Here is a 26,158-nt window from a genome sequence, read left to right as displayed (position 1 = left end):
ACGATGAAGTTGGCCCTCACACTCAATTTAACGAGATAACCTCACTTCCGTTCCGTTCCTGTTTCTGTCAACATGTGATCCAGTCACCGTAGCCAGCGAGGCGGAACCCACGCATGCCGCCTACTGGCTATCTCATCGCCTCGTCAACACTGTGGACCCTCTTGCGAGGTGACTCAATGTCTCCCCATGTATATACACCTCGAAAACTAGAGGGTTGGCAGCCCGCTTTGCAGGCTGAGCCAACTTTTGAACCTCTTTTCTTAGCTGTTGCCGGCGAGTTTCTTTCCACAACCATATTGCCATCCTGCAGCAGATCGCTTGCGGGCCAGGATCAAAGCGAAACGTATATGAGAGTAGGTACCTACCTACTATATAGTTAGCTGCACCTACATCGCTTCGCTGCCTACATACCTAAGGTATCTCTTGCAAACCTAGAAAGAAGTGAACTTTACACAAGGGTAAGCATCCTAGACTAACATCTTTTTCCTTTTTTTCCTTTATCTTTTTTCTTCTTCTTTTTTTCTTCTTCTTTTTTTCTTTGTCTTTTTTCTTCTTCTTTTTTTTTCTTTTTCTTCTTTTTTTCTTCTTTTTTTCTTTTTCTTCTTTTTTTCTTTTTCTTCCTTTTTTCTTTTTCTTCTTTTTTTTCTTCTTTTTTTCTTTTTCTTCTTTTTTTTTTCTTTTTCTTTTTCTTATGCTTTTTTTTTTCTGCAGTGCACTAAAAAGGGGACGAGATCCAGCTTGGAGCACAAGGACAGCTTGCACTGGCACCTTGAGAGCTGCAAGTACCACCACCACTGGCGCTAGAATGACTGCGATCATTCTACCTTATATAGCGCATATAGAGACGCTCCTCCCCTAGGAGCGGGATTGCCAGTGGGAGAGGACCAGCCTAGAGATTCTTGTTGTGTGTATTGGCGACCTGGATGGAAAGCAGCAGGACGGAGAGTGACAGGTCTGTTAGCACGGTCGTCAAATTATACATAACCCCAGCCCCAACCCCCAAACCCTGATTTTGGCAAGTGGTGCACATTGCAGCGGTGCAGGGCCGGAACACAATGCAAGGAGGAGGCCGAAAAGACTTCCAGCGCCTTCCCGAGAAGTTGTTTGCGTTGTCGAAGACGAAGAGTTACTTTGCGAGTAACTTCGTGATTAACTCTGGGAGTAGTTGGGAGTAACTCGGAACGCATTAAGGCAATTAAGGGTTGGACGAACGCGTCAAATAGAACGCGACGTGCCGGCGACGCGCCAAGCACAGTTCTTACTGTCCCCTGCAAGCCAGGACCACTTCGAACCGAGGGTACCTAATAGTTTGCACCTCTCCTCAACTTGTCCCAACAGCCATGGCATTTGGCAATTGAACAGCACTGCCCCGAAACGGAAAGGAAAGGAAACGGAAAGCAAAACGACTGCCTCCGTACTCGCTGGTGATCTCCAACGAACCACACGACTCCGTGATATTTCCCTGCGTGCATTTATCGACAACCCGGCCGGCACCCCACCCAGAGCCGATCCCCGGCCCAACTCCCGACCAACCGCGCGATCATGCCATCGCGCAAGAGCGACGTCCGCCGGAGCGATGTATCTGCCGCGAGATTCGTGCTCGCCGACGAGGACAGCACCATGACGACAGAGTCACCCGCCCCGGCGGCGCCACCACCGCCCACCGAACCCTCTGCTTCAGGTTCGACAACCAACCCGCAACAGCCATCCGCCGATAAGAAGGAGAAGGATAAGGAGAGGGAGAGAGAGCGGGAGCGGGAGCGGGATGCGCTGACTATCGAGGTATATACCTATACGCCCCTTCCGGCCACTGCTTCCTTCTACCATCCATCTATGGCACGACGGCTGACAAAGGCCCATGGATGCCGGACAGGACCTCACGCTGCCTAAATCCATCATCACGCGCCTGGCCAAGGGCGTCCTGCCACCCAATACGCAGATCCAGGCCAACGCTATCCTGGCGCTGACCAAGAGCGCCACCGTGTTCATCAACCACCTAGCGAATGCGTATGTCCGCCTTCTCTCTTGGTCTATCTATATAGTTCATCGAGCTCTAAGCGGAGTGCTGCAGTGCCAACGAATTCACCGTCGCCTCCAACAAAAAGACCATCATGCCCGCCGACGTCTTCAAAGCCCTCGACGAGATCGAGTACGGCTTCATGCGCGAGAAGCTCGAGGCTGAGTTTGCGAGTACGCCCCCCCCCCCCCCCCCCTCCCTTCCCCTCTTCCCCCCTCACCCAGCCCACGCCATGGCAATGACAAAACAACCAAACTAAGCTAACCTCCCGCAGAATTTAACGAAGTCCAAACCACCAAGCGCTCCACCTACCGCAAGAAAGTCGCCGCCGCCAAGAAGGCCGCTGCCGCCGGCGGCAGCGGCCCAAGCCAAGACGACCCAGACGCCGCCACCGGCGGTGCTGCCGCCGGCTCATCATCATCATCATCAGCAGCAGCAGCAGCAGCCGGAGGCGCCGATGTATCCATGATGAGCATAGCCTCGACGAATGCCGGCGACGGTACAGACGGGAGGGCGCATCACCCGCCCTCGGCGCCGGGCCGTGCCGGTGCCGGGCAGGGGAGGGTGGCGAAGAAGGCGCGGCTGGATCCTGCTTCTTCTGCCGGGTCGAGGATGGAGGTGGATGAGGAAGGGGAAGGGGAGGGGGAGGTGTCGGATGCGGAGACTGTTCCTGATGAGGAGGAAGAGGAGGAAGAAGAGGAGGAGGTGGAGGAGGAGGAGGAGGAGGAGGAAGAGGAAGAGGAGGAGCAGGATGACGAGGCTGAGGAAAGAGATGAGCTGGAGGAGCGGACGGCGAGGGAGGACGAGGACGAGGCGTTAGACGACGATAGCGACTAGAGCGTTGGGGTGGGGACGGGACGCGTGCGTTGGTCTTGTGTTCAGCGCGAGCTGAGAGTGAATGAGATGTGCTTGTTGCACACGTAAATAGAACAGGCATCCATCTGAGTCGCGTGAGCGCATGTTACGTGAAGATAAGTCCAAAACATCAACCATGGTAGTCAGTCATATCGGGTCTCTCTACAGCCCGAAACTCGAACATTAACGGTGCAATATCTCCGTCCGTTTCGCCGCCAACCCGAAGGGTCAAAAGAAACGGTGTGCCTCTATCCAGCCTTTTCGTTCCTCAAGAAGTTTGTGTCCAGAAAGCATTTCACACCGTGAAAGCAAGCCATCAGAAACAAGGCCGGTCGTATTTCGGCCGCTTTGCGACCCCCCTTACCACATAGTATGCGCCCAGCGACTTCGTACGGTCGCATCATTGCAAGTCGGTTGGTCAGCCTTGCCATGCCCGGCCTCCGGTCAAGTGACGGGGCTAGCCCTCTCTCCCCCTCCCCTGACAACGACGGCGTCGATCAGGGATGGATGGATGGGTACATACGGGCGGCCGCTTGAACGCCCTTCCGTTTGTGAAAGGCCGAGCAGGCAGTCCGGAATCTGAGCCGTCAACTCAGCTGCGACGGTGGCGGCGGCTGATAACCTAACCTTCGAAAGTCCCTGTTGGAGAACGCCGGTTTTACCTGTCACGTCGCACAGAGATCCGGAAAGCAACTAGGTTGATATCGGTGGCAAAAGTTGGCTGGCAGCAAGGAAACAAGCCCAGGCCACGTGTGAGGGGATCCGGTATCACATGCTTGAGAGTTATGTAATGTGTAGCAATTCTTGTTTGTCTTACCTCCGGGAGTTTCGACGACTCAAGCAAACATTCTGCCTCTGAGTGTACCCCCTATTCCCGAAGCAAAGGAACCATCCGAGGGCTAGGGGTATAGCAAAAGCCCAATCAGGAGTGCCAAAACGCACAAAGCAGGAAGACCACGTGTATATTATCCAAGGTGCCTTACTCGCCTCACGTGTTCTCATCTGGAATCCCGCTTGCCAATGAATGATTCGATATCCCCCGAACCCAGAAACCCAGTCCCAGACGCATCCCAGCCCGCCCCATATCCATGCAGAGAGAACAGTACAAGACATTGGGAACCGAGTCAGAAGCGGGTCGAGAATTCAAAAGCAGAGACCAGACCAGACCAGGACCACCAAACTTGAGCAGACTGGACCGAGCCCAACCAACCGGGAACCCAACTAACAACCCCACAACACAAGGGAGAGAACAGGGGGAAGAAAAGGCTCGACCCTCACACAGCAAGGATGTAAGCCAGGTGGGAAAAAACGAACAGCGGGTGCTGAACGCGAGCAGAGCGAAAAGAAGCTTGAAAATCACCAAAACGTGATGATGAAAAGCAGGGGCCAAAAAGAACTCCGACAATGCTGCCCAGGGGGGATCTCCGGTTCGAGCAAGTCAAAGAAGGAAAAGGGGAAAAAAAAGGTACTGGAGGAGGGGTTAACAACAGGCACGAAGAGAAAGGTGCAGAGGTGCCACTCAAGCGTGAAAACCGACAAAAAGTGCATAGTTTCCCCCTTCCCCCTTTCTCAATATGTGCCTGACCAATATAATGTGCCTCACCAGTAGCCACACAGCCCGCCCCAACACATCACAAGGACAGAAGTTCCACCAAGCGAGAACCCGAATGGCCATTAACAAGAGAAGTCCAAAATCTGACGGGAAAGGAGATGAAGGTTGAGGCTGATGGACATCGATGGCCATGTCGAGGGAAAAAAGAAGGGTCCAAGAAACATTGGTGAGAAGCTCACATCCAAACAATCCCGACCGCTCTGTCACGCAGTCCAAGCCCGAATGTACTGTCTCTTTCTTCATATCCATGCTTCTCCACCCCCTGTACCAGGGTACTGCGATGCACATAGTCCGTCTCAAAACAAGGCTTGCTAGCAGGCGAGGTGACGGTTGCCTGCCTGTCGTGTGTAGCGGAACGATCCTTCATTGGATCTGACATCACAGTGTCATGTCCGTTGCGGTCATGTCCGTTGCGGGTGTGGTGATGGCTTGTGGCGAGGAGTCGGCGAGGAAGAGGGGTCAAGGTGGGAATAGAGAGGTAGAAGGAAGGGTAAGGAAATAGAAGGAAGCAGCAGAGGGAAAAAGAAAAAAAAAAAAGAAAAAAGAAAACAGAAAGAGGTATCATAGAAAAAGAGAAAAAGAAGAAGAAACAGAGTGAAAAGCATGCCTTCCCCGCCCATGACTCCTCTATTCCGCCCTGTCCCAAGTACCCTTCCTTCCCTTCTCTTCCCTGCCGACCCGAAATCGGCAAGCCAAGCCCATGCCCACACAAAAAAAATGTCCACCCTCTTCGAGAGCGCATCTGCGTTCCCGATGCTCGAATGGATAGGACGCCCATCGACTGGGCGAGGAAGGAAACAAACTCGAGCCAGCCGATCACTCCGTACAAGCCGGGCGGATGTGCGACCAAGACTTCGCTTTGATGCCTCGCATACTGAGCGCAAAGAACAGAACCACAGCGCACAGCCGCCGAAACAAACTACCCTCCCGCTGGCGCGTCGCAGAAGATCTGCACCCGGAGTGCGGCATTCACTGCGGTTGAGTAGTCCACCACTGGCCGGGCGCCTGCGGCTGCGACCAGGCCTGCGTGACGGCAGGCGCCTGCGGGCTCTGGTGCATGTACTGACGGGGCGTCTGGTCGGCCGAGTACATGCCCTGGCCCGCGGCGGGGGAGCCGTAGCTTCCTTGGGTCATGCCGGGCATGCCCGGATACGACAGTCCTCCGGCCGGCTGCACCGGCCCGGAGGCGCTCGAGTGGCGCAGCTGCTGCGGGGCTGGGGACTGCTGCTGCGGGTGTGGCGACGGCTGCGACTGCGCCGTGTAGGCCGAGTAGCCGTGCTGCGGCGTCTGCGGCGTCGGGGGCCACATCTGGCTCTGCGAGTAGCTGTAGTTCTGCGTCGCCTGCGGCAGCGCGCCCGAGGAGCCGGACGACGGGTACGTCGGTCTCGACGTGCTCTGGACAGGGTCGTGGGCCAAGCCTCTGAGCGTGCTCTGGCCGACCGGGTTCTGCGCCTGGATGGGCTGGGAGTACGGCGCGGCTGTCATCATCATGGGGCTCTGGTTCGGGACGATGCCGGGCTGCTGCAGGCCGGTGGTACTGGCGTGGGACGCCGGGCCCGGGCGCGATGTCGGCACCGTGGCGTCGCTCGAGCTGACGGGCTGGCTCAGCGTCGTCGGAGGAGGCTGCTCGTGCGGCCTCCGCCAGATACTCTGCATGTAGTCGCCGCGCATCTCGCGCTGCTGGTTGATGGACCGGTTGAACTCGGCCGCGTGATGGGCTTGGGCATTCAGCTCGGATATCGGGGAGGGCTGGATCCGGTCCTGGTATGGCGGCCCGGTGATCTCCTGGCGAGGACCCGTCTTAAGGATGCTCGAGTAGTCCCGACTCCGCGTATCGTTGTAATCTGGTCCTAGTGTTATCAAAGGCATTCTGGTCGAGCTGCTTCCCGGCGCTGCGTCAATCATACCTGGCTGCATGAGCTGCGGCTGGGGTGCACCGCCAAACTGGCCCGGATTGGTGCTGTAGACGATCTCGCCGTGCGGGGCTCCCAGGATCGAGGCGCTGTGGGCCGCCTCAGCCTCGCGGGCCTTAGAAGCACCAGGCCGCTTCTCGCCCGCCGGGTCGGCCTCGGTGAACCCCTGCTTGCGCGCCTTCGTCTCCCAGTAGTCATCCCGGACCCTCCTCCCGTTCACAATGACACGGCTGCCGAACTGGCGGAACATGCTCCGGGCGGTCACGATGGCAATCTGGCGCGAGCGGTATGAAAAGGGAAGGATCTCCTGGGCCACCAAATCGTCCTTCTCGACCTGGTTCGCGATGATCTTGTAGAGCGACCTGTTCTTGTTGAAGAGCAGGTACGAGTCTCGATATCCGAGCACGCGCGCGCACTCGGTGGCGAGCATGAACAGCTTGTCGCCGCGGTTCGGGACGAGGAAGGTCCTGCAGCGGTACTCGCGGTTTCCCGTCAGCTGGCCGTTGGGCAGCACCTTCTTCTCGCCGGCCTCGTCAATCTCGCGCGGCAGGTATTCGTCTCCGCCGGGGCCGAGCTGGTCCGTCGTGTGGTCGCGCACGGTCGGGAGCGCCTTCAGAGTCGATTTCGTCGGGGTCGATTTAGGCGGCGACGTCTGAGGCGGCACATAGGTGGGCGTCTGGGCGGGCAGGGGTGCATTTTGGCTCTGGGGCGTCTGCGGAGGGACCGTCTGCGGAGTGGGCGGGAGGGTTGGGACCGGTACCGGGGCACTCTCGGGGACCCCCCCGGACGGTCTGGACTTCATCGGTCTTCCTCTTTTCCTCGGCTTGTCGCCACCTGCGGCACGCGCGACGGCGACGTCAGCCTGTGGTCCCATATCCTACACACGGGGTCGCACGACCAAGGGGGGTGTAACGCGGAAATGGGTCGATCTGGTCGAGGAAAGGCGCCGCTACACAGAGATCAGACACGGACACACGACATACCGTCATCACCGGCTGAGCCGGGCGGCCCTGCGTCCCCGAGGTCGTCGGGGGAACGGCTCCGCTTGACGCCTCGAGACGCGGGCTCTCTCAGGTCTGTGGGCGATTAAACATCAGCAGGCGGCGCAAGACACGGAGGGGCAACAATGCCGAAGGCGGGCGGCCACAGCGGCGGGCGGGGCACCCGAAGAAGGCGGGGGAGAGAATGGGAACAGCGGCGAGCGTGGCGCCATGGTGTGCGAAAGGTGGGATAAACGGCGCGTCTGGATGCCAAAAACTGCTGTGGAGTGGGCAGCAGAGCTGCGCGCAGTCTGCATCCCGGATCGCGCATCGCGCATCGCGCACTATAGGAGAAGTCGCGAGCAGCGGCGGTCGCGATAGCGCAAGGCAGGGTCCACGGCATCGGCGGCATGCCCCAGCCGCCGCAGCGCAAGCACTATAGAACAAAGAAAAAGAGAAAAAAAAGCAGCGAAGCGGCCCAGTAACGTACCTGTGTTGAGCGCGGCGGGATTGATCGTTGCACTGTCGGCGCCGCTGGGCTGTGCAGCGTACATCAGGGCCGTCGACGTCGACCACGCCGATGGGTCTGCGAAACGACGTGTTCTGATATAGTTGGGCCTGGGCGGCTGCTGCGATTGCGACTGCGACTGCGACTGCGACTGCTGCTCCCTGGTAGAGATGGAGGGGGGCGACACAGCCAAAAAAGCACGAGCACAAGGCCGGAAGGTACCCAGGTAATCCGTTCAAGCTTCCTCAGACGGCGCTGCCCTGTTGTGTGGAATGCACGGTCGCGCTGGGTGGTGCAGGCAAGGATGGGATGGATGGAATGCGCGTTGCATATGGTTGGCTGCTGCCGATGGGAAACGCAGGGGCCTGTCGAATGAAAGGCGAAAAAAAAAGTGTTAGTTAAAGCAGGAAATAAAAGAGGGAGAGAGTTGAGAGGTTGCGATGGGAGGCTGCGATGGGAGGCTGGCAGGAGTGCGCGCTTTTCCCTTGACCGGGCTGCTGGCCTCCTTTGACTCGTCAACTCTCCTGCTGCTGGAACTTCCAGCTTGAAGAGAGCGAGAGAGAGAGAGCGCGAGAGAGAGCACCAGACCGTCACGTCGGCCGTGGTTTCCCCACGGTGGAAACCACGGCCGGCGTGTCCCGAGCCGTCCTGTCAGGCCTGTTCACGAAAGAACCTTGAACACTGCAGCGCAGACGCAATGCGCCGGGGGCTCTAATCCCCGTTGGGAAGTGGCTTGGCGCTGCCCGCCCAGTTACGGGCAAGGCGATGCGGGGCCGCGATTGCAATGAGTCGACGGCTGCCGTGCCGTTATCAACAACACCAGCTGCGTCGACCTCAATCAGGAAACTAGAAACGCTCACACGGTCGTGCCCAGACAGACAGTCGGCAGTCCCAGCCAGACGGCCCAAACTTCCAGCGGTAGAATTTCAGGCTCAGTTTTGCTGTGATCCTTGTCTTTTCGCACCTACGTAGGACACAGTAGTTCCCTATATCCAGTAGCTAACCATATCCTGTACAAGTATTTGCGTTTAGGGGCTCGAGTGTTCCGCCTGCCTGGCCTGCCGCGGGGAAACGCTCCACGGAGAACTCTCCGCCAAACGACGCCACAGTGTAGTTATTTGGTGGCTTTCTTGGCCCTGCCTGGACCGGGGGCAGCAGGGAAAGGTGGACTTTTTACACGACGCGGTAGACGTCGAAATCTGAGTCCTCGCAACGCTTGGAGGAAGACTTGACATCTGCCAATGTACACCGGTGGTGGAGTCGCAGGCGCGGGGCTGCTCGGACGAGGACCCCACGAGCAGCAGTTAACGTACCTTGGAAATGATGTTGGGACGGAGTTGTGAGCCTCAGGTTGGGCCGTTTACTTCTTGGAAGCACGTCGGGAGTGGAACTGCACACAAGGCTCCTGGGGACGCCAGGGTCGTTGCGATCAGGAATTCGATCTTGGAGCCTTGCTCCATTCACCGCAATGTCACAGTCCACGTATGGATTAGTGTAGCTTTGCCGAGGTATTCCGCACCCCCGCCGCGCATCGGACGAGGCTAGTGTCGGCGCCATCAGCCATCAGATCCCCGAGAAGACTGGTTTGGTTGCGCAACCCAGCGTTTATGACTAACGAAACGGTCAATACGAAAGACCTGTTTCTCAAAGCACAGCCGCGAGTTACGTCGCGTCAGGTGCTTGAAGAAATCCGGCTGGACGAAGTCCGACGGATAACATAGGAGCCTGATGTCGGGCGCCGGACGGGGAAGGTTCATGAACGAATCTGTAGATAAGGTAGTTATGTTTCGCGCCTTTCGAGTTACTGTGAGAGTTGCAGAGACGCAGGATTCAATGCAGGTTGTTTGCAGACACAGGGTTCTCTGCTTGCTGACTGCGGCGAGCCCCGTCATCCGAAGCGACCAGTCAGAGAATTCCTAACTGATGTACATCGACATTGCCGAAGGCAACCAACTTCGGACTGGTCGTAAGCCAGACGCGTTGTCACCTGAGTTGTCAGGTGCGAGCTCACTGTGGTGCCATCGCGAAAAGGGGGTGCTCATCTCGCCGCCATACGGAGTACTTTTCCTTCCCAGCAGCTCGGGTGACGCCCGTATCCCTCAAGACGCGCTCCCGGCTCGATCCGAAAAGCAGCTCCTCGACCCCGCAGCGGCTGTGCAGGCAGGCGGCATCAAGATCAATCCGGGGTCCGCGTCTGTCATTTGCTCTCCAAGTAGCTCGTGAACTGTGTGGTTCGGAGGAGGTGTGCTCTTGCAGGATGCAAGGCTGCAGGGAATTTCGATCCTGGTCGCTCGTCGATCATGACCATCTAGCAGCCAACCTTTGCATGATTGAGAGCATAAGACATCGAGTGTACGGAATACACGACGGACTGTTCCATACGGAACTCCATTTTCCGTCCTGTGGTATTTTACTATCTCGATAGGAATACCCTACTGTCGCCGCGGGGTTGACGCCGCCCTGCCTTCTCCTATCCAAGGTCCTCGTTCCTCCGCTGCGTGGAAGCGACTCCGGCGAGAGAGCCTCCTCTCAACTCCGCCAACGGAGGTGCCCTCGCCGAGGCGCCAGCGGTGGTGGAAACCAGCTTACTCGAGACGACGTAGATTCGGAGACAGGGAGTCATTCGCGGGCTTGTTGCACTGCATGGCGTCCGAGATGAGGTCAGCCTGCAGCTGGACGCGACACACCATCCTTCGCCCAGGCAAGTCTGCAATACGATGACAGCCTGATTCCCTGCTCCGGGCACCCGACGTCTGCATCACATGAAGAATCACGATCCATCCAGCTGTATGTCTCACCTAGTGCTATTGCGCATCCGGCAACCGTTACGAGGGCGGGCGCACAAATGTTCTGCCCTGGCGAGACGGCCACCAGCGTTATCGCGCCCGAAAAACGGGCCCGATATGAAGCTGTGGTCGCACGGATCGTGAACAGGGAGACGTGCATGCGCAGAACTCGATTCCTGCGCCCGCAGCCAAAGTCCCTCTCATCCGCCTTCGTCGCGAACGCGTGCAGGGCAGGGCACTTTTTGCTCTCTCTGTCTCGCTTGGTTCGTCAGCTGCCAATAACTATTGTCTCGGCGTTGCCCGTTTGATTGGTCGGCTGCTCGGCGATCCGGGAGTGAGCATGACGCCACAGCTGAAACTGTTCGGGACAGGAACCTTGGATTCTTCCACTCTGCAGTGTCCGTGTGAGCGGAAGACGCGGTCGACGTGAACCTGCCGGTTCTCCCGGGGCGGACGGGCCCGTGCGTGCCGCTTCGCCAAACGCTGTCATCTTTTGGCAAGCCGAACCACTCGAGCTCGAACGCCGTTGGCCCAAGTGGGCGCCAAGGCGCACGCAGCTCCAGATATTTCATCGGTAGCACGAAGGCGACACGGCTTCCGGCTGACTGAATCCATGAACCAACATTGACTGGCAAATGCGCACGACAGGTCGGCCCACGACCAACTGGGGCCTGCGTCGTTCGCTGTCTTGCGAAATGGCGCTGGGCGAATCAGATCTCTCACCGGGAGATCGTCTTTGGCCTGCGCCGCACTTTTTGCCGCTGTCCTTCCGGTTTGCCCTTGCTATACCTTGTTGGTCCAGCCCCGCGCCCTTCCCGTCACTAATTCCCTTAGATTCCCGGACAATTCCTGGTGGTTGGGAATCTGTTGTGAACGGAATACCTCCGTAGTGTGCATACATTGAAAACGACATGTCGCGCCATGTGACGCGTGGGTTCCGCGCGGCGTTTTTAAGAGAAGCGGACTAGCGCGTGTCAGTCAACGAGTGTAAGGACGGGCGAGCGAGGTGGTGTGCTCGAGGTTGGAGGGTGAGCGGGAGCTGGGCCACAAGGTGGGTTGTGAGGGAGGGGCAGGTGGGGCGCAAGACAAGAGCCCGACCGGGGTGCAAGCGAGAGTGGATGATTGGGCTTGGCGCTCCGCCTCGCGGCGCTTTATTGGTCAGCCTGCTGCAGCTTCCACACTAGTGCAGACTACACTACATATGACACCCTGGACCCAGTTTACCACAGTGGCGTATGCAAATCATGAAGTTTCCCCCGAGCCCCACACCCCTAGCGATGATCTGGAAACCCCTCCCCCCAGTTTTCTCCCCCCGTTCCAGCGTCTTGCACCGCAAATGCCATGTTAAGTGAACGGTGCAACGCCCTGCTACCTCTCCGTTTCTCGTCAGCCCTGCATGCCACGGGGACGGGCTGACGGTGAAGATGATCACGAGTTACCTCCTTCAGTCTCTTTCTGCTTGGCCCGGTATCAAACCGTCTTCAAGTGGGCAATATCCGCAATAAATCGTCAAACTCAATGACCGACACCATGATCCCGCAGGGTCCGGGCCAGCGCCGAAGCACCGGATCGAGGAACTTGGCGCCGTCAAACACCAACACGCCCACACCCACTCGCTCGCACACACACACACACACACACACACACGAGCGCGCCCGCACCTGCAGGAGGCCGCGCCCCACCTGGCCCGCTGTTCCGCCGCCCGCTGCAAGCGCAAGCGTGCTCCCGGGAGTGGGGCCTTCGGCGGCACGGTGATGGGACTGTGGCCCCTTCTTGCCCGCGATCTGCCAGTTACTGGAGTGTGTGTTGTGCAGAGCAGCTGTGAGTATTGCGGGCTTCTTCCCCTCCCTCCTCAAACGCCTTTGCGCAACTTGCTGCTGCAGCCCCTTCCCGCTCCTGCAGCAGGTGGAGGCCGCCGCTTGAGTCCGGCTGCCACGGCCGTGTGCAAGATTCGTCCGCCTGCCCCACCCCTCACACCATCCTGCACTGGCGGGCCTCATGTAAGTCATCCGCTTGTCGACACCACTTTCGAGAGCAGCCTCCTCTGGTACCTGTTATCTGCCGGCCTTCTTCGATGCGTCTTCCTTGCGCGAAGCGCGTGCCAGCCCGGCAGCCGCCGGCGGGGAAGCCATACACTACTACTCTACGGATACACAGGACCTACATACCTTACCTAGTACGGAAGGAAGTTTGTCGTCCATTGCCCCATGGCCAGGCCCACAGATCTGCACCTCCCACACTCCGCCTGCTCCCGTCTGTTCGATACAACCTTGAAGCTTCCAATCCTGTTTGAGCCCAGAACCAAGGCTTCCTCTTTCCAGGAAACGACGGTGCGACTGGGGAACTAAGCGGGCGCTAAGATGCAATGCCCATCACGCGCACCCTCGGCATATCTGATATCGAGAAGTCGGAAAACCACCGCGGATGCAACGGTGCGACCACAAGCGCTTCCTGTGTGCTCTACGCAGCAGCAGAGAAGGCCCCCAATGAAGTCGGCTGTGCATGGGAATCAGTAAATCTTACGGCGAAGACGGATGCATCGCCAACGCTAACTCGTGCTCATCAAGCCCGTCGGCCAGGGTACACGCTACCGCTGATGACAGCGAGTCCTTATTCGGCCGATGCAGGCTCACACGGCATGTGTAGAGCGCTGCGCACGCTCGTCTCCCGATGCAGCTGTTCTGCAAGCCTCCGTCTCACGTCTGAAAGCATCAAGCCAAGACCGGAAAGCGGGCCTCTCGCACTGCTCAGCTCAATACACAGGGGGCGCATCGCGACGTCGCACGGGCATCTTCACAGTCGAGCAGGCGACATAACGAACGAGTAAGCGGGAACCTCGCATGCCGCGCCTCGATTTTGCATGGTTCGCTTGAGCAGCCAACGCTCGCCGTTCGCCAATTTTGTTTTCTTCCTGGCCAGCTGCTTCGGAGAGGCGACCGCTATCTGACTAGTGTACGATAGCCGAACACAGCGCGGTTTCCCTGTGTCGTTTTCCCGACCCCATGTGTTCCGCCCTGCTGTGGCCGGGCTCTCCGCTGTCTCCGAAGCTTCGCGAGGACTCGGATTCCAGCTCGAAGGCGGGAGAACGAATCTGTCCGGCAAACCTCCCGTCACTTGGCATCATCGTGCCCACGTCCAGGAGCGCTCTATTTTTGGCATCAAGAAGATATATGCACTACATATTCCACAAGGAGCACAAGCTTGTCCCCATCGACGCAATACTACTGTGGCATGTACCGATCCTAAAGCTCACCTGCAATGGGCTTCTCAACGCCCCTCAGTGTTCCAGCCCACCCAAGATTCGGCTGCAGAAGCGAGGCACCGGAAGGGCAATCTGGCAAAATGCGCCGGTTGAATCGTGTGCAGATCATATGATGCAGCGCGTGCGCTCCCGGGAATGCGGTTTGCTGGTCAATAGTATAATATCAGCGCCAGCGCTTTCACTTGCATCGGCTGCCTTCCAACGACCGTCCTGTGCGCGGGTAGTGACGGAACAGCGGCCTGTTCGGGGGCCGCTCGGATGGGGGGCTGTTGCGTCGTCCGTCCGCGTACGGGCTGACTACCTGAGAGGCTGGAGGCATCTGTCATATACTACTCCTACGTGGAGCGAGTAGACATCGTGACTGTCACTGTGCCGGCTGATGAATGATGAATCACGTTAGGCCAGGTACCGATTTTCTGCGCGGGATAACCGGGCAGTAGGTGCTCTGGCTACGTTAGTGACTGCAAGCTCAGCCCTTTTCGAGCGCAAGGGACAGGCGGGCCTGCCATGCTTGCCCTAGTTAGTGTAAGGTAGTTTTACTCCAACCAGTCCGTCGCCGAAAGCTGGGGATAAGCGGACTCACTCGCATTTATGAAGCGCGGGTGCTGGCGCGCTGATGCACATTCTGCCCTATACCGTCAGTACCCGAGTTCAATGCATGAGTAACCTGGAACTTCGTGAGGGAGTTCCTACTGCTTCAGTACGGATTTCGGAGTACGGAGTACAGTCTTCTGATGTGTTTCCCAGTGGGGTCTTAGGTTATGTCGGACGATAAGATAACTTAGGTATCAGCAGATAAGCTTGATCTGTATGCTTTAGCGCTAGGCGGTCGGTGATTTGTCAAAGAAGCGCGTCCAGTTGTGTGCAAGAACAACTCGATCGAAAAATGCAGGCACAAAACAACCTGACAAGGAAGGGACGGAGTCATCAAGGCAGCCAAGTTCATCACCAAACTTTCATTCGTTGAAATTACAAACGTATTGGAGCCGCGGCTGTGAGGAAACTCGTTGCAATCCGACGCCACTCCACGGAGGGAAAATGGCGAGCCTCAAGAGATCGCTCGACTCGGACCCGTTCGCGGCGAACATCTCCAGCAAGGTCTACGTGAGATCAACAAAGAGCGGCAAAGTCCAGAAAATAGTCCGCGAAGTCTATCTCCGCCAAGACATTCCGTGCTCGTCCCGGCTGTGCCAGGCCTGCCTCAAGACCGCGCCCCGGGATGCCGCAGGGAGACGTGAGCCTGCCTCTTGCTGTGCCTGAAACCATCTGTCCCAGAGGACGCGCTGACCGTTCTCACAAGCCACCCCGTTTGTCCTCTCCGAGGCGCCCGCCGGCACCAGCGTCTTCCCCCAGGGCCACTACCTGGTGCCGGACACGAATGCCTTCCTGACCGCCATGGACCTCTTTGAGCAGAGCTCGGCCTTCTACGACGTTGTCGTTTTGCAGGTCGTGCTGGAAGAGCTGCGCAACCGCTCCCTACCGCTCTACAACCGCCTCATCGGCCTGACCAAGAGCGAGGACAAGCGCTTCTATGTCTTCTTCAACGAATTCCGCCTCGAGACCCACGTCGCCCGCCGGGAGGGCGAGTCGGTCAACGACCGCAATGACCGCGCCGTCCGGAAGGCCGTCGCCTGGTACGGCCAGCACTTGGCGCGGACTGCCGCGAAGAAGGTGCCCGCTGTGGTTATGCTTAGCAACGACCGGGCCAACCTGCAAAAGGCGAAGCAGGAAGGCATCCCCGCGTGCTCCCTGGCTGAGTATGTCAAGCAACTCAAGGACGGTGAGAAGCTCCTCGACATGCTCCCGGAGACCGAGGACCTGGAGATCAAGGACAAGCGGCCCGGCGAGCCCCTCTATCCGGAGTACTTTAGCATGTCGAAAATGATGACGGGTGTAAAGAACGGCTTGCTGCACCAGGGCATCTTCAATGTTTCCCCCTACAACTATCTGGAAGGCTCAATAAGGGTACCGGCGTTCCCCAAGCCCCTGCTGATCCTGGGAAGGGAAAACATCAATCGTGCCGTCGACGGCGACCTCGTCGTCGTCGAGGTGCTGCCTAAAGAGCAGTGGAAGGAGCCCTCGACCCGGGTGATCGAGGAAGACGCCATCACGAAGAACGAGAACCCTGACGCCGAGGAGACGGCAGACTTCGTCTCGGAGAAGGAACGCAAAGCGCTGCAGGAGGAGGTGAAGCGGACCCACAACAAGACGACCGAAGGCCATGCTCAGCCCACTGCGAAAGTCGTGGGTGTAGTGAAGCGGAACTGGCGCCAGTACGTCGGCCATATCGATCAGTCGTCGGTCAGCCAGTCAGCGCAGCAAGGGCGCAAGCAGGATACCGTCTTCCTCATTCCCATGGACAAGAAGATCCCCAAGATCCGGCTACGCACGCGCCAAGTGGCCGAGCTGGTCGGCAAGCGGATCCTCGTCACCATCGATGCGTGGGACCGGAGCTCGCGCCACCCCACCGGCCATTTTGTCAGGTCGCTGGGCGAGATGGAAACGAAGGCCGCCGAGACGGAAGCTCTGCTGTTAGAGTATGACGTCCAGTACCGCCCGTTCCCCAAGACCGTCCTCGACTGCCTGCCCAAGGAAGGCCACGACTGGAGGGTGCCCCAGAGCACGGACGATCCGGGGTGGAGAGGCCGGGAAGATCTTCGGCATCTCCTCATCTGCAGTATCGACCCCATCGGCTGCCAAGATATCGACGATGCTCTCCATTCGCGGCCGCTTCCGAACGGCAACATCGAGGTCGGCGTCCACATTGCCGACGTGTCCCATTTCGTCAAGCCCAACACCGCCATGGACGCCGAAGCTAGTATTCGCGGCACGACAGTCTACCTCGTCGACAAGCGTATCGACATGCTTCCCATGCTTTTGGGCACTGATCTGTGCTCTCTCAAGCCTTACGTGGAGCGGTATGCCTTCTCGGTGCTCTGGGAGCTGTCGCCCGACGCCGACATTGTGAATGTGCGGTTCACAAAGTCGGTCATCAAGTCTCGCGAGGCGTTTAGTTACGAGCAGGCACAGCTCAGGGTCGACGACCCCTCGCAGCAGGACGACCTCACCAAGAGCATCCGGACCCTGCTCGCGCTGTCCAGGAAGCTAAAGCAGAAGCGCATGGACGCGGGCGCCTTGAGTCTCTCCTCGCCTGAGGTCAAGGTGCAGATGGAGTCCGAGACGTCGGACCCCATCGACGTCAAGACCAAGGAACTGCTCGACACCATGTCGCTCGTCGAGGAATTCATGCTGCTCGCTAACGTCAGCGTGGCCCGCAAGATCTACGAGGCGTTCCCGCAGACGGCCATCCTCCGCCGGCACGGCGCGCCTCCCAAGACCAACTTCGACGAGCTCGCCAACCAGCTGCGGGTGAAGCGGGGTCTCGACCTGAACGTCGAGTCCTCGCGCGCGCTCGCCGACAGCCTCGACGCGTGCGTCGACCCCAAGGAGCCCTTCTTCAACACGCTCGTGCGCATCATGGCCACGCGCTGCATGATGGCGGCCGAGTACTTCTGCTCGGGCACGCAGGCGTACCCGGAGTTCCGGCACTACGGCCTCGCCAGCGAGATCTACACGCACTTCACGTCGCCGATCCGGCGGTACGCCGACCTGGTGGCGCACCGGCAGCTGGCCGCCGCCATCGGGTACGAGGCCGTCGACCCGAGCGTGCGCAGCCGCGGCCGGCTCGAGGCCGTGTGCCGGAACCTCAACGTGCGGCACCACAACGCGCAGCTCGCCGGCCGCGCGAGCATCGCCTACTACGTGGGCCAGGCGCTCCGCGGCAAGGCCGCCGAGGAGGACGGCTTCGTGCTCAAGATCTTCAGCAACGGCTTCGTCGTGCTCGTGCCCCGCTTCGGCATCGAGGGCCTCATCCGCCTGCGCGACCTGGCCGACCCGGAGCCGGCCGCCGCGTACGACGCCGAGACGTACACGCTCACGACCAGCGGCAGCCGCGCCGTCACGGTCGAGCTGTTCCAGAAGGTGCGCGTGCGCGTGACGGACCACAAGGACGAGGCCATGGGCAAGCGCGGCGTCAAGATGGAGCTGCTGAGCGTCTACTGAGGGGGCCAGCGCCTGCTGGAAGTAACGGAGAATTGGATGGATGGCTTTGTTCGGTGCTACGACTCCCGCAGGAAATCAAAAGATGATGAAAAGATGGTGGCCAATGAAGCCAGCATGGCATTGCATGTCCCCCCGCATACGGAATGAATCGCTCGAAATTGCCATGATCGTGTGTGCGTGAATCATGTAACCTGTCTACGATACCTGCCCCTTTTTTTGACTCCTCAACGCCTCGAGAGTAAAACCAACAGCCCAGGTAAATAAATACTATGGCCGGCGCAGAAGCGGGCGGACGCTCAACCCAATAAAAGAAAAAAACAGCATCACCACTACCTACCACCCCCTTCTCCACCAACCGAGCATATAGATATCAAAGACACTATTGCATCTCAACATCATTCGCCGCCTCCCCCTCGTCCCCCCACAACCCTTCAAGCTTGAACTCCTTCGCCCACTCAGTCACAATGACCTTCTGATCGGGCATGACCTCCTCGTCAGCAATCCTGCCTCCCACCACCGCCTTCCCATCACCACCCGCACCAGCAGCAGCAGCAGCAGTAGCCGGCGCGGGCGGGGGCGGCTCGGCCCAGCCCTGGATCCGGCCGTCGCGCCAGTCGGTCAGGACGGTCATGGCGGCGGCGGCGAGGTTGGGCACGCCGCCGCGGCCGAGGCGGCCGCGCCGGCGGGCGACCTGGACGAGGAAGTCGGTGGTGGCGTCGCCGCTGTCCGGGTGGGCCAGCAGCGGCGGCAGGTCGTAGAGCCGGGCCAGGCGGTCCATGAGGTCGGGCGCGGCCGAGAGGCGCCTGAGCAGCAGGCTGACGGCCGGGACCGGGTCGCCGATCTGCTTGGGCGGAATGGCGTTCAGCAGGACGAGGTGGGCGTGCGCTTCGGTGGGGTTCTTGGGGATGAAGGCTGTTGGTGTTGTTGTTGTTGTTGCTGTGGTCGTCCCGGAGGTGGTGGAGGGGAAGACGATCCCCGGGGAGTCGAGCAGGGTGAGCTTGCTGTCGAGCTTGACGGCGCGGATGGAGGTGGTCACGCCGGCTTCGGCGCCGGCGGGGCAGGCGGCGCGCTGGCTGCGTCCGCCGCCGAGGCGGGCGAGGAGCGCGTTGATGATGCTGGACTTGCCGACGTTCGGGTAGCCGATGACGCCGACCGAGATGGCGCGCTTGAGGTCGCGCGAGGCGGCGTACGACTTGAGCGCGCGGAAGAGGGCGGCGCTGGTGCTCTGCACCGTGATGTCGCGGTGGTTGAAGGTGTGGGCGTTGGGCGCCGGCCCGGAGGCGCGCAGCGGGAGGGTGGGGAAGAAGCGGCGCAGGTGGGCGAGCCAGCCGCGCAGGACGGGCGGCGGGATCAGGTCGACCTTGTTGAGGATCAGGATGAGGCGCTTGCCGCCGCCCGCGGCAGCCATGACGGACCGCTCGACGTCGCGCGAGCGCGTGCCTTCGGGGTCGCGGGCGTCCAGCACATAGAGGATGACGTCGGCCTGCTCGACTACCTGCTTGAAGACCTTGTCGTACGCCTTGCGGGACGAGGCGCCGCCGGGCACTTCGATGACGCCGGCCTCCGTCCCATCCTCGCTGTCGTCGTCTTCGTCATCGTCGTCATCCATCTCGTCGCCGCTTTGCAGCTCTTTCTCGTACTGCTCGGCGGCCTTCTTGGCGCTGGCGATGAGGGCGGCCAGCGGGTTCGATTCGTCGACGTCGCCGACATCCTCGTCCATAGCATCATCCACGTCGCTGGCCTCAACATCCTCAGCCACGCCATCGTCGCCCATGTCCTCATCGCCCTCATTCTTCTCGGTCTGGGCGGTGCTGGCGGCCTTGGCGAGCTCGCGGCGGCGCTGTTGCTCCTCTTTCCTCCGGGCGCGGTCCTCCTCGATCTGGTGCAGCAGCTTCTCCTTGTAGGGGAATAAGTTCGGGATGCCGGGGTCCTTCTTCAGCTTGCTGCGCCATTCCGGGTTCTTCTTGGCGAGCTTGCGGGCCTTGCGCTGCTTCGCAGCCGACGCCTTCTCGATCTTGTGGCGCAGGCGCACCGGCATCCGCTTGGACTTGGGCTCTGCGGGTGTGTCAGTCAGTGGACGGGGCGGGGCTGGGGTTGAGACGGGGTGGATTGGAGAACGGGGGGAGGCTGACTCTTTGGTTTGTTTATTGTCCCGGCCATTGTCGCTCGCTCCCTTCTTTGCGTGGTCCTCGGGTGCGGGCTGCAATTTGTGCTCTCTCCTCTCTAACGGTCTAACGAGACGCTTTTTGGCGGTTGATATCAGCTCACGTTATTCTGTTCAGCACCAGCTCGAAAAATTACTGTGGACCTCAGCGGTTGAAAAGTAGTGCCCATACTCACCGCCTCGATAAGCTCCTTATCAGCCAGCACCCCACAGTGCCCCTCTCCCTCCCCCAGACACGCACAATTGAAGCGTGGCTGGGATTCCGTCCACTTAATTTTCAGGTCAACAGCACATGGGACGGCGACCCGGCTTCGCGGACCCAGCTAAGAACGGGCCGATTGGAGCAGCCCGCCTTTTGGATGAGGATTAGAACGGATGTGTTCCGTACTATGTACGGAATACTGCCAAGTACGGTATGGCAGGTGCTGTGTCTGTTCAGGTAAATTTTACACAGTACCTCGGGGAGGGTGACGCATGGCAAGTCGGGCAGCTCCGCTTCCTCCGGCGCCCAAGACCGGCTTTTTCTGTTTGAGGAGACTCCGACCTGGTGCCGGCCCGCTCCGTCGGCAGTGCTACCATCACCGAGCTTCAAACCCAGTGCTTTGAAGTAATACATCTGCACAAGCTCATTTCGGCGCAAGCATTGCAGAACATCAAGAACACTGCCTACCGTCTTGCTAGTTCCAAGCTGTAGCTGCTGGGGTACTACTCAGGGTATCCGTCCTCCGCCGCTCATTGATCTGACGTACCCCGAAAACGAGGGGATATTTATTCTCTCATATATATTACTATCAACAGCACTCGAGAGTCGCTGTGAAAATAATGGGCAGCACGGAGCCAGCGGAACCCGCCTTCTCGGCGCCGCCTGAGGTTGTCGCCTTCGACGGCCTGCTGTTCGACATGGACGGCACCATCATCGATTCAACCGATGCCGTGGTCAAGCACTGGCACGCGTGAGTGACTCTCTGGCTCGGCGTGAGGGTCTATATGAGCGAGTCGGCAACTAAGAAGCCCCTAGTATCGGCAAGGAGATAGGCGTCGACCCCGAGGTCATCCTGCAGTGAGGGCAATCTCTCTCCCTCTTTCTCTCCCTCTGTGCAGGTGAGCTGACCCATCGTCCCCAGGACCTCGCACGGCCGGCGGAGCATCGACACCCTCCAGATCATAGCCCCTGAGAAGGCCACCCCGGAATGTGAGTGCTCAGGTATCCTCTTGCTCGCGTACCGTCCGAGGCAGCTAAACAGCGGCATCATCGTTACCGCCCAACGCCGCAGATGTCCAACACATGGAGAGTCAACTGCCCAAGCTGTACGGCGCCGATGCCGTCGAGATCCCCGGCGCGCGGTCCCTCCTGGAAGGCCTGATCGCGCGCAGCGCACCCTGGACGATCGTCACCTCGGGCACCGTGCCCCTCGTAACCGGGGTAAGTCCACCCCCCCTTTCTTCTGTTTTCACCTGTTCCGTTCTCTCTTCCCTCCCCACTTCGGAAGAAAAGAAAAAAAAAAAATAAATAAAAAATGGCTAAAAGTCAATCACAAACCAGTGGCTCCAAGTCCTCAACCTACCCACACCAGCACACCTCGTGACGGCCGAGTCGGTCGCGGCCGGCAAGCCCGACCCGGCGTGCTACCGGCTGGGCCGCGAGCGGCTGGGGCTCGCGGGCGCCGACCGGCGCGTGCTCGTGCTCGAGGACAGCCCCGCCGGCATCCGCGCCGGCAAGGCCGCCGGCTGCGCCGTGCTGGCCGTCGTCACCAGCCACACGGCCGAGCAGGTGCTGGCGGCCGGGCCCGACTGGGTCGTGCGCGACCTCGCGTCCGTGAGGCTGCTGCCCTCCTCGGCGGGGGAGGGGGACGGAGAGGAGGGAGGGAGGGTAAGGTTGGAGATTCGGAATGCGTTGGTGGTGGGGGGAAGGGGGTGAGAGAGGGGGAGGGGGGTATGGTGGGGGCTTGGATATGGGGGTTCGGGGAAAAGAGAAAGTTGGGGGGCCAGAGTGATTCGGTAATGATGGCCTTAGAGGTTGGGGAGACAGGGCAAGCACACTAGGAGGGATGCACTTTTTTTTTTTTTTTTGGCTAGATGTCCCTGCCATCCGGTTCTAGTTGCCACCCGTGATAGAAGGAGGTCAGCGTATAGAGCGCTTTCGTACTATGGTCAAGCTGATCTTGTTAACCTCTTGTTGGACACCGGCAGGATGAGGTCAGACTCGAGCTAGACCCGCGCATCGAAGAATGCATGCTATGTCGTATAACCATGGTTTGCGCTGCTCGACAGCTCTTCCTGCCGTTGGGTGTGTCACGCTGACCTCCTGGCCCCATGGCCCATGGGGGCCGCGGCAACCGCAGGCTCTCTCACCTGCCGCTTCCGTCCCGGCTCCGGTTTCATTCGCCCTTCAGCTGGTCTCCGATGTCTCGGTTTCGGTCACCACCGCTGACGCCACTTACAGTCTTCGAGCCCGCACACGGCCGGGCGTGTGTGTCGGGGATGTCTCGTCCTCCATCCAGATACTGTTGGCCTAGCTAGCTCCAGCGCGCATCAGCCAAGTCCGGGACAGCCTAGCAAAAGGTCCCCGACGAGCCCAACGCAACGCGAGCAAAAGACTGGGGAAGTTCTAGACACGCCGTAGCCCGCAGAGGAGTTCGGCACATGGCGATTTGTGGTTGCTGTGGGCCCGGCAATATGCGGAGCCGGGCTAGGTCCCAAGTGTCGTGGCGTCAACCACACATCACCGCCCACCCGCTGGCCTGGACCGGCTGCGCACCGCCGATGCGTGACCCCCTCTCCCCCCGGCTCCGGCTGCAAGTGCCTCTCGTTCGATTCGTCCCAGTTGAAGAAACCTTCCCCGCAGCAAGCTAGCCGGCCCACCCGTCTGAGCTGAAACGTCTTTTCCAGCCTTCGTTCTAGAACGGGCTGACTTTATGCCTGCCTGCTTCGCTGTCGATGGAAAACTCGCTGGGTATCCCCGCCCACAAGGACCACAAGGACCCCGGAAACGCGGAGGGACTTGTTCGAGGAAGAGCCCAGGCCCGCTGCGCCGTTCAAGCCTTTCCATCGTACATCTAGGCCAAAACGGCCCCGGCAATGCTGCGTTCTCGTGTTCGCTGCCGCCGCAGGTTTGCTTGTGCCAATCAAAGCACCGCGGTGGCAAAGATGGCTTTTTCCCCCTCGCAGAAGCTGATGGATTTTTATGCTCAGGTGAGGCTGGCCTAGGCTAGCGTAGGGAGGCCTGGCCCAGCTCGCCTGGGGCTAGGGCTGGGGAGGGCTGGGACGTGAGCGGCGGATTTGTGTCCCAAACCTTTCTCGACCACTGTCTCTTGACGGCGGACATTATGCAACCATGTCCGACGCAGATTCGTAACCCAAACACAAGCAGGCCTCGCAGAACCGATCCTCGTGGACCGGGAACTCGGGACATGGCAAGCCACCCGCGCGTCCGCCCGATCACGGGTGCGCTCTCTCCCTCCATAGGGCGCACAGCGAGAGTGCAACAACACGCCTCTGCCTACCTTGACACTGTATACAATAACTACACGACACACAGCTGAGTCTGCACAACGCCCTGCCCCTCCCCCATCCGGCGCATCGCGTCGGAGAAAGCGGCCTAGCGAGATGAGGGACGCAGCCAAGCGCATGGCGACGACCGACCCGAGACGCACACTGCGAGATCCCACTCCTCCTCCAGAGGCAGACACCGTGGAACCCAATGACGAAGGAGGAGGGAGGTGGGTATACTGCTGGTGAAGCGCCCACTCAAGTAACCAACGTTATCAGTTTACGGTGCGGTTGCTCTCTTTTTCTCTCTCTGTGCCTGGGGGGTTGCGGGCGCATGCATGGGATCCTGCTGCCACCGCAGACAACCGCAGAAGTAGTCGGCGACTTGCGTAACGCTAGGTACGGGCTAGGACGCGTTCCGTTCCTGCAGACCTGACTCGCCGGGTGCGCTTGCTGTAGTTAGTGAACGTGAGAGAGACACAGCGAGGAGAGCCCGCAGCCACATAACTAGCCGGGGTCCCTCGTGACCAAGTCCGTATCCCCCTTTTCTCTCGCCTCTCTCGCGACGACGAGATTTGAGAGACGACTCAATCAAAGCCAGAAGCAATGCGAGCAGCCACAGCGTCCAGCCTCGGGAGGGCGTGGGGGGCTTGTCTCGGGGAGCAGGCGGACAAGAAACATCCCAAGCGAGATTGGCGCGACGGGAAAAACCGTCCTGCTCAGCCACGCTGCACCGACTCCCCCTTTTTCTGGTCCGACCCCGCTGCAGGAACGAGAGTCGTTGGAGCTCAAGTTCCGGAGAGCTTGTGCCAACCCTGAGATGCAGGGCTTGGCCCTTGCGTTACACAGTGCACAGTAGTTGGTGTTGGCGTTAACGTTAACTGGGCGCGGGTATAGTGTATCATGAGAGCCGGTAAGATCCGGACCTCAAGGTTGACAGTCGAGGCGGCTCAAAATCGCAGGATTAATGAGTTAGTTACGGAGTACTGCGCATCAAAAACCGGGAACGAGCGAGATGAGCCTTGATTTGTTCCCCCACACGTCGGCACCGGGAGCTGCGACCGGCTCGTGCTCCGGGTCCGACCACTGCTGAAACCCGAAACTTCTGAGGAAACCTGGTGCCGGGCTGACTGAGTACTTACTGTAAACTACCTGAGTTAGTACGGAATACGGGGTATGTGCTGAAGACTTGCATTCCACATCTTGCATCTCTGCCGCTTGCAGTGGCAACACTGTGCTTGCCCTGCAGTGCAACCACTCAGCTGGTGGAGGGTAGGTCGTTCTCTTGCTCGCGCACTGTTCGGAGAACGATCTGAGCGGATCCGCCGCAGGGATGCTGCCCTGTCGGGAAGCCCGCCCTCCCCTTTCTTTGGGTGCTGGACCACAGAGAGCCGGGGTGGCGCCCCAGGTACCGCGAAGTACCTCCTCGGCCCGCGGATACACGGCACCCAGCTTGCATGGCGAGGGGCCGGGGCCTTGGGAAGGAGTTGGGCCAGGGCCCCCTCCACCAACACGTGGCCACCAGGAACCAGAAGGGGTCGCAATTTCCCGCCTTCCCCCCACCCCCCTGAAGGTGGGCGCTCCATGGCAGTTGAGATACTGGAAAACCTCATCATGACTGAGGCGCGGTCTCTGCGTACGAAGCGATACGCCGCTTGCAAGAGAGGTGATGACGGCATGGACGGAATGACAGACCGCTTGGATGTCAGTGCGCGAGCAACCCATCTCCTCCCCCCCCCCCCGTGGTGAGGTTGCACTCGGGTTCTATGCTGGTCAGCTTTCAGCTCCCCGTGCATCGCGGCTCGCGGCCGGCCGCCGAAGACGACAAACCACAGTTGGAGGGGCCGCCGCGCCTGCATCCGCCCGCCCACTGACGGGCGGCAAGACGCACAGGCCGGTGTCGGTCAGAAAGAGGTGGCGATGAGGCATGATCCTGGGCCTCCAATGTCACCAACTTACCGCCCGTTTCAAGCCAGTCAGCGAGAGTTGTGCCTATGATGATCATCAGTCAGTCAGTCAGCGTCAGGCGGGTATCACAAACTACGTTAACACAGCACAGTAATTCGTGGTCCCGGCTGACCGCTCTGCGCCATTGTTCCGCATTTTGTGAGCGGCGTCTCGCCTGAAGCCTCCACAGCTAGATAAGTACCTACCTACCAACTGATCAGTCGCTGGCGTACTGTGATCGTGTTCCAAAAGACTGGCTGGCGCGCACACAGTATGTACTCTGTATGTTGTCCAGTGAGCGCATTGACAGGCACCGGTGGAGTCTGGGCAAGGCTTATTCTCGAGCGCTTCGGTTTGGGACGGAGCCGAGCGACCCGACGCCGTCCGCCGTCCGTCTGCGTTGTGTGTGTGCAGCCTGCAAAATGTGACGGGAGTTCCAACGACAGCAGCTGGCTTGCTGAGTTTCGGTGAGCTTCCCCGCAATGATCTGTGCCCCGCCATTACCTTACGCAAGAATGGAAGATTCCATCGTTCAGGAAGGTGTGGTAGATCGGCAAGATCGC

At 59.5% G+C, this 26,158-nt stretch overlaps 7 protein-coding genes across 7 annotated transcripts; 5 read left to right on the top strand and 2 right to left on the bottom strand.

Moving 5' to 3' along the window:
* The first annotated feature begins 1,365 nt into the window (after positions 1-1,365).
* THITE_2113448 (uncharacterized protein) lies at positions 1,366-2,979 on the top strand. The gene is made up of 5 exons (XM_003652166.1): positions 1,366-1,782; positions 1,874-2,007; positions 2,072-2,190; positions 2,292-2,709; positions 2,768-2,979. Exons 1-5 carry the CDS (start codon positions 1,543-1,545, stop codon positions 2,835-2,837), a joined length of 981 nt encoding a protein of 326 aa, XP_003652214.1. The 5' UTR covers positions 1,366-1,542; the 3' UTR covers positions 2,838-2,979.
* A 2,378-nt stretch (positions 2,980-5,357) lies between these two features.
* On the bottom strand, positions 5,358-7,544 carry THITE_2113444 (chromatin remodelling complex subunit-like protein). Its single transcript, XM_003652165.1, has one exon. It carries the CDS (start codon positions 7,197-7,199, stop codon positions 5,454-5,456), a length of 1,746 nt encoding a protein of 581 aa, XP_003652213.1. The 5' UTR covers positions 7,200-7,544; the 3' UTR covers positions 5,358-5,453.
* A 5,221-nt stretch (positions 7,545-12,765) lies between these two features.
* Positions 12,766-13,586, top strand: THITE_2113441 (uncharacterized protein). Its single transcript, XM_003652164.1, has one exon. It carries the CDS (start codon positions 13,037-13,039, stop codon positions 13,496-13,498), a length of 462 nt encoding a protein of 153 aa, XP_003652212.1. The 5' UTR covers positions 12,766-13,036; the 3' UTR covers positions 13,499-13,586.
* Positions 13,587-14,594, top strand: THITE_2113440 (uncharacterized protein). Its single transcript, XM_003652163.1, has one exon. The coding sequence runs from the start codon at positions 13,674-13,676 to the stop codon at positions 14,283-14,285; it is 612 nt and encodes a 203-aa protein (XP_003652211.1). The 5' UTR covers positions 13,587-13,673; the 3' UTR covers positions 14,286-14,594.
* A 131-nt stretch (positions 14,595-14,725) lies between these two features.
* On the top strand, positions 14,726-18,185 carry THITE_2113438 (uncharacterized protein). Its single transcript, XM_003652162.1, has 2 exons — positions 14,726-15,167; positions 15,234-18,185. Exons 1-2 carry the CDS (start codon positions 14,972-14,974, stop codon positions 17,993-17,995), a joined length of 2,958 nt encoding a protein of 985 aa, XP_003652210.1. The 5' UTR covers positions 14,726-14,971; the 3' UTR covers positions 17,996-18,185.
* On the bottom strand, positions 18,185-20,335 carry THITE_2113437 (uncharacterized protein). Its single transcript, XM_003652161.1, has 2 exons — positions 20,128-20,335; positions 18,185-20,050 (listed from the first exon to the last, which is right to left on the bottom strand). Exons 1-2 carry the CDS (start codon positions 20,153-20,155, stop codon positions 18,375-18,377), a joined length of 1,704 nt encoding a protein of 567 aa, XP_003652209.1. The 5' UTR covers positions 20,156-20,335; the 3' UTR covers positions 18,185-18,374.
* A 646-nt stretch (positions 20,336-20,981) lies between these two features.
* On the top strand, positions 20,982-22,929 carry THITE_2095206 (uncharacterized protein; the record flags this gene model as incomplete). The annotated part of the gene is made up of 7 exons (XM_003652160.1): positions 20,982-21,112; positions 21,178-21,219; positions 21,284-21,351; positions 21,434-21,582; positions 21,703-22,029; positions 22,350-22,412; positions 22,502-22,929. 7 exons carry the CDS (start codon positions 20,982-20,984, stop codon positions 22,673-22,675), a joined length of 954 nt encoding a protein of 317 aa, XP_003652208.1. The 3' UTR covers positions 22,676-22,929.
* Positions 22,930-26,158: the final 3,229 nt, after the last annotated feature.

The sequence above is a fragment of the Thermothielavioides terrestris genome, chromosome 2, assembly GCF_000226115.1.
Source record: "Thermothielavioides terrestris NRRL 8126 chromosome 2, complete sequence".
Taxonomy (NCBI): Eukaryota; Fungi; Ascomycota; class Sordariomycetes; order Sordariales; family Chaetomiaceae; genus Thermothielavioides; species Thermothielavioides terrestris.
The sequence above is the reverse complement of the archived record's forward strand: the minus strand, read 5'-3'. Positions and strand labels throughout refer to the sequence as shown.

Bases quoted from the DNA above. Each gene is read 5' to 3' on its own strand.
- THITE_2113444 (XM_003652165.1), bottom strand. From the start codon at position 7,199: ATGAAGTCCAGACCGTCCGGGGGGGTCCCCGAGAGTGCCCCGGTACCG.
- THITE_2113438 (XM_003652162.1), top strand. From the start codon at position 14,972: ATGGCGAGCCTCAAGAGATCGCTCGACTCGGACCCGTTCGCGGCGAAC. The intron at 15,168-15,233 runs GTGAGCCTGCCT...CGTTCTCACAAG, and splicing joins CCGGGATGCCGCAGGGAGAC to CCACCCCGTTTGTCCTCTCC.
- THITE_2113440 (XM_003652163.1), top strand. From the start codon at position 13,674: ATGTGTTCCGCCCTGCTGTGGCCGGGCTCTCCGCTGTCTCCGAAGCTT.
- THITE_2113437 (XM_003652161.1), bottom strand. From the start codon at position 20,155: ATGGCCGGGACAATAAACAAACCAAAGA. The intron at 20,051-20,127 runs GTCAGCCTCCCC...ACACACCCGCAG, and splicing joins GACAATAAACAAACCAAAGA to AGCCCAAGTCCAAGCGGATG.
- THITE_2113441 (XM_003652164.1), top strand. From the start codon at position 13,037: ATGCCCATCACGCGCACCCTCGGCATATCTGATATCGAGAAGTCGGAA.
- THITE_2113448 (XM_003652166.1), top strand. From the start codon at position 1,543: ATGCCATCGCGCAAGAGCGACGTCCGCCGGAGCGATGTATCTGCCGCG. The intron at 2,008-2,071 runs GTATGTCCGCCT...GGAGTGCTGCAG, and splicing joins ATCAACCACCTAGCGAATGC to TGCCAACGAATTCACCGTCG. The intron at 2,191-2,291 runs GTACGCCCCCCC...AACCTCCCGCAG, and splicing joins GCTCGAGGCTGAGTTTGCGA to AATTTAACGAAGTCCAAACC.